Source organism: Amblyraja radiata, chromosome 18 (assembly GCF_010909765.2).
Source record: "Amblyraja radiata isolate CabotCenter1 chromosome 18, sAmbRad1.1.pri, whole genome shotgun sequence".
Taxonomy (NCBI): Eukaryota; Metazoa; Chordata; class Chondrichthyes; order Rajiformes; family Rajidae; genus Amblyraja; species Amblyraja radiata.
In genome coordinates, this window is record NC_045973.1 from 26,619,447 (window position 1) to 26,625,446 (window position 6,000).

A 6,000-nucleotide genomic window follows, 5' to 3' on the forward strand; every position below is an offset into this window, starting at 1 on the left:
ACTGAAAGTCTATACTGATAAGGACAGCACATCAAATATTAAAACAGTGTCTTTGAATAGAATTGGGTAATCACAATCAACCAAACTCAGTTGAATAATTTTTTTTATTACCTACTACATCAAGCTCCACAACGTGAATATCAACACCCAGGCTCGCAAAAAGATCTTTAGCCTATGATATATAAAAAAGGGAGAGATTTGATATGAAAATAAACAAACATTGTCTGAATATTACCCACAGACCACACAATGGGCATGTGCCCATCTCTAGTTATACCTTCACCAACCCCCACCACACCTCCTCCATTTTCCTCAACAGACTAGCCTGACCCGCTGGAGTTCCTTCAGCAACTTGACTTTAAACCAAGTGTTAATATGTCCCATACAACTGCAATCCAAAGATCCTGAAGATATTTGAATTCACCATGGGAACATTGTAATATAATTGCAGGACTCCAATTTATCTTTGTAAAGTGTTATCAGCACTTGTAGAACTCTAGAGCACAAGACGACACTTTTTTGAATTTTTTTTTTTTATAAACCTGCCACTAAAGCAGGTGCTTGCAACCTTCGTCTCTATTTGAAGCACCTCAACCACGAACCTGCCCATGACCACAACAGTTGAACATTCCTATACTTGCTGACCAGGGCCAAGTACGAACATGGCCAGAACTGCTGGAGAATAGAGGAACGCTTGAAGAAAATAACAATTCACCTAACACTTCAAAACAAGGAAATGCAAAAAGGACAAAGAGCTAGAGTAACTCAGTGGGTCAGGCAGCATCATTAGAGAACATGGATAGGTGACGTTTTTGGTCGGGACCCTGCCACAGATGGCACAGTGGAGGCCAATTCACTTTAAAGAGAATGTTTAAGAGAGATTTAGCTCTTAGTTAAAGGAATCAAGGGATATGGGGAAAAAGCAAGAACAAGGTACTGATTTTTGATGATCAGCCATGGTCTTATTGAAAAACGATGCTCTCAGGGCCGAATGGCCTACACCTGCACCTATTTTCTATGTTTCTGTAGCATTTCCCCATTGTAGATTTTAAAAAAGGCATGGAAATTAGGTAGGAGACCCAGCAGCATGACTGTTTACATAGCATTTCTATCATTATGGACATAGAGCCAACAAGGGAAGGCAGAAAGTTGACACACGATGTCCCTCCACACCTCACTCCCCAGGCATAGCCCATTCTCTCCCAGCCATATCCCACTCTCCCTCCGGCTATCCCCCTCTCCCCCAGGCCACCACCCCCTCTCCCCCAGCCCCCCACCTGCCTCTCCCCCAGCCCTCCACCTGCCTCCCCCCCAGCCCCTCACCCCCCTAACTCAAAAGCTCTCCCCTACCCCACTCCCCAAGGCCCCCACCCCTCGTCACCCAGTCTCACCTTCTTGCAGTACGGGCAGGTGCTCTTGCTGAACACCACCACCATATTCGAGTCGATCAGCTTCTTGATGGTGGCCTTCATCTCCTCCTGCGGGGCGGACAAGGTGGTGGAAGCCATGCGGGCGGCAGCCTGGGGGGGGGTGGCGACCGGCGCGGACGTTAACCTCAGCTCCGACCGCAACACCTTCCCGAATCTCTCGCGCTCGGCAGCCGACTACCGGTGCCGAGCCAACTGCGCATGCTCCCCTTCTCGTCCCGCCCCTTGTCACCTGGACCCACCCATTGGTCCCAATGCGCATGCTCTGTGCACACCTCTCCGTTCCGAGCCCCTCCCCACAAACCGGTGCCGTTGCGCATGCTCCACCTCGCCCCTCCTCTTCTCATCTGACCCCCCCCATTAACTCCAAGGCGCAAGCTCTCTGCTGTCCCTTCCCACATTGTCCCCAACGCGCATGCTCCCCTCGTCCCGCCCCTTGCTAATGGTTCTTCCCACTCGTCCCAACGCGCATGCTCCCTTCACCCGGCCGCCGTCTCCATCCACCGGCCCCTGTTGCGCATGCTTACTCATCCTCCATTTCATTCACCTCCTTCTCCTCCTTTCTGTCTCCGCCCCGCGACGAACCAATAGTCAAACCCATTGAGGATCCTTCTTCTCGGGAGGTGGGACCGGGATCAGATCGGCGGCTGCTGCTGCTGTGGCTGTGGCTGCGACCACTCAGTTGCCGGGGTGACCAACAGTGCGCGAGTTCTGAAGGCGTTAACGTCGCCACGGCAACAGCGACCCCTGGCGGCTGGGCGCGGGAAGTCGGTGGGCCGAATAATTTCCCTCCCTGCCTTTCAACTCCCCCACCCCTACAATGAGTGATGGCAACAGTAATAGTTACCCATGTTACAGCATGCAACAAAAACCTTTTAACTGTACCTCGGTATAAATATACTAATTCGTCACAATCCTTGTTCCAAAGATTCCCACCTGCATAAAAGCCATTCTACAGCCAATTGATTTGTTCCAATACCATAAATGAAGTGAAGATAGACACAAAAAGATGGAGTAACTCAGCGGAACAGGCAGCATCTCTGGAGAGAAGGAATTGGTGACGTTTCGGGTCGAGACCCTTCTTCAGCCAATGTCACCCATTCCTTCTCTCCAGAGATGCTGCCTGTCCCGCTGAGTTATTCCAGCTTTTTGTGTCTATCCTCGGTTTAAACCAGCATCTGCAATTCATTCTTACACTATAAAGAAGTGGCTGAAAGAATTGGATCCAGCCAGTGCAATGGGTGTAGACAACATTGCAGCTCTAGTAGTGAAGACAGCTCTCCAAACAAACGACACCAAACTATACAGTTGAAGCAGACCCTTCTGCCCAACTCATCCATGCTGACCAGATGCCCAATCTATGATAGTCCCATTTAACCACAGTAGGCCCATATCCCTGCCAAATGTTGTTATAGTACCTTCCTCAACTACCTCCCCTGGCAGCTCGTTCCATATGCCCACCATTCTCATTGTAAAAAAGTTGCCCCTTTGTTTCTTGTTCAATCTTTTTCCCTCTCATCTTAAACCCATGCCCTCTAGTGCTAGACTGCCCTACCACGAGAAAAAGACTGTATTCACAATATCTATTGTAGACAAAAATGCTGGGGAAACGGAGCGGGTGAGGCAGCATCTATGGAGCGAAGTAAATAGGCAATGTTTCGGGTCGAAACCCTTCTTCAGACACTGTCTATTGATGATTTTATATATTTCCATTAGGTCACTTCTAACATCCTACGATCCAGAGAAAAATGACCCAGCCGATCCAGCACTCCTTATAACTCAAGCCCTCTAGTCTTGGTTCCATCCTCATGGATCTTTTCTGCAGTTTTCATCTCAATGATATCCTTCTTATAGCTGGGTGACCAGAACTGGCGACATGGTGGTGCAGCGATAGAGTTGCTGCCTTACAGCGCCTGACTAAGGGTACGGAGTTTATAAGTTTTCCCCATGACCTGCAAGATCTTCGGTTTCTTCCCACACTCCAAAGACGTACAGGTTTGTAGGTTAATTGGCTTGGTATATGGATAGTATTAATATGCGGGGATCGCTGGTCGGCCCGGGCCCAGTGGACCGCACTGTATCTCTAAACTAAACCTGAACAGGTGCGAAGTCTGAAGAAGAGTCTCGACCCGAAACATCACCCATTAAAATTTCAATTTAAACCAGCCTCTGCAGTTCTTTCCCACACAGTGCTCCAGTGTGGTCTCATCATTTAGTTCAGTCCCTTTCGGGTTCGGCCCACCGGGTCCGCGCCGACCAGTGATCCCCACACTTTAATATTAACCTACATACACTAGGGACATTTTTTACATTTACCAAGCCAATTAATCTTCATACCTGTACTTCTTTGGAGTGTGGGAGGAAACCGAAGATCTCGCTAAAAACCCACGCAGGTCACGGGGAGAACGTACAAACTCCATTCAGACAGCACCCATAGTCAGGATTGAACCTGGGTCTCTGGCGCTGTATTATCTGTAAGGCAGCAACTTTACCGCTGCACCGAGCTGCACAAAATCTTGTACAGATACATCATGACTTCCCAATCTGTACTCAATACACTGATCAATGGTCCTTCTGCAATTGTACAGAGCCCTAGTGAGATCACACCTGGAGTATTGTGTGCAGTTTTGGTCCCCAAATTTGAGGAAGGACATTCTTGCTATTGAGGGAGTGCAGCATAGGTTTACAAGGTTAATTCCCGGGATGGCGGGACTGTCATATGCGGAGAGAATGGAGCGGCGGGGCTTGTACACTCTGGAGTTTAGAAGGTTGAGAGGGGATTTTATTGAAACATATAAGATTGTGAAGGGTTTGGACACGCTAGAGGCAGGAAACATGTTCCCGATGTTGGGGGAGTCCTGAACCAGGGGCCACAGTTTATAAATAAGGGGTAAGCCATTTAGAACGGAGACAAGAAAACACTTTTTCTCACAGAGAGTTGTGAATCTGTGGAATTCTCTGCCTCAGGGGACGGTGGAGGCCGGTTCTCTGGATACTTTCAAGAGAGAGCTAGATAGGGATCTTAAAGATAGCGGAGTCAGGGGATATGGGGAGAAGGCAGGAACGGGTACTGATTGGAGATGATCAGCCATGATCACCTCGAAGGGCCAAATGGCCTACTCCTGTACCTATTGTCTATAAAGGTCATCATGTTTAATATCCTATGATGTTGCAGGCAGCCAGGGAGATTATTGAAAGTCACAAAATAGACCGTGACCTGAGGCGCTTTTCCGTTTCAGTTTGTGACCGAAATCACGTATCTACCTGTATTTATAACATATTGTGTACAAATATTACAGAAATCATACCTGAAACTCGTCAAGACCAAAACCTGCACATATTTTTAAAATATAAGAAAAACCTCCAGTTTGTCCAATATTCCGAACAATGCACGTTCAACATTGCGTCGGACGCCAATTGACCACTCACGCGCTTTATTTCATGGCAGCTTGGCAGCGAGCACACTGGGATCATGGCTGTCTTCTAATTACATCAAAAAAATAGCAAAGTTTGGAAAAAATAAAGGTAATGCTAACCTTGCTGATAATTTTGTTTTGCAACTGATTTATCGTTGTAAAGATGATGTGAACTGTTAAATAAAAATGATAAATAATGTTTAGTAAACGGGGTTTAGTAAACGGGGAAACGCACAGGATCTGCCCTCACCCATTAATTAGGCGGGTTCAGGAGTCGGTGAAAAGCGGAACCTCTGCGGCAGTCTCACTCAACGTACATACTCACAATTATATTCATTATATTATTTTTATATAATATTATATATAACTCCAGTCATATTCACAAATCATATACAAGTCATATATAACAGTAGAGCATGCTGGCCGGTTGCATCGGCAACCTGAGCGTTCAGGAGCAGAAAAGGCTGCAAAAAGTCGTAACCACTGCCCAGTCCATCATCGGTTCTGACCTCCCTACCATCGAGGGGATCTATCGCAGTCGCTGCCTCAAAAAGGCTGCCAGCATCATCAAGGACCCACACCATCCTGGCCACACAGTCATCTCTCCGCTGCCATTGGGTAGAAGGTACAGGAGCCTGAAACCTGCAACATCCAGGTTCAGGAATAGCTTCTACTCCACAGCCATCAGACTATTAAACACAACTTCAAACAAACTATGAACTATAACAACCTATTGCACTTTATCTGTTTACTGATGTGTGTGTATATATATTCTATGGTATATGGACACACTGATCTGATCTGTATTTATCACTACAATATCATGTTGTGCTGCAGCAATGCAAGAATTTCATTGTCCCATCTGGGACACATGACAATAAACTCTCTTGACTCTTGACACATATGGTATTGTAGCGGCACCTAGTGGCTAAACTGCGTATTAAAGAACCCTCGTCAGAGGCCGGAACTGTCACGTGACAGGGTTGGTGCGCGGGATTTTGACAGTTACCAGTTGACCGTTGACAGTTGACAGTTGAAAAGAGCTCAAAAACCGTTTTCCCGCGACCAGATACCCGTGTAGTTTAAATGTTGTTTTTACAATAAAACTATTTTACAAACTCTACCCGTTTTGTCTCGCTACAGTATAATAATGGTTT

General features: G+C 46.9%; 1 protein-coding gene across 1 annotated transcript in view; it reads right to left on the reverse strand.

Annotated features, from left to right (window-relative positions):
• Nucleotides 1-2,168, reverse strand: part of txnrd3 (thioredoxin reductase 3) — a 46,822-nt gene extending 44,654 nt beyond the window's left edge. The window contains exons 1-3 of the mRNA XM_033036963.1: nucleotides 1,975-2,168; nucleotides 1,392-1,520; nucleotides 112-172 (exon numbers count right to left, since the gene is read on the reverse strand). Of these exons, the coding sequence (XP_032892854.1) occupies nucleotides 112-172; nucleotides 1,392-1,520; nucleotides 1,975-2,028 (244 nt within the window). The 5' untranslated portion in view covers nucleotides 2,029-2,168. The remainder of the gene's footprint in view (nucleotides 1-111; nucleotides 173-1,391; nucleotides 1,521-1,974) is intronic.
• Between the last annotated feature and the right edge of the window lie 3,832 nt (nucleotides 2,169-6,000).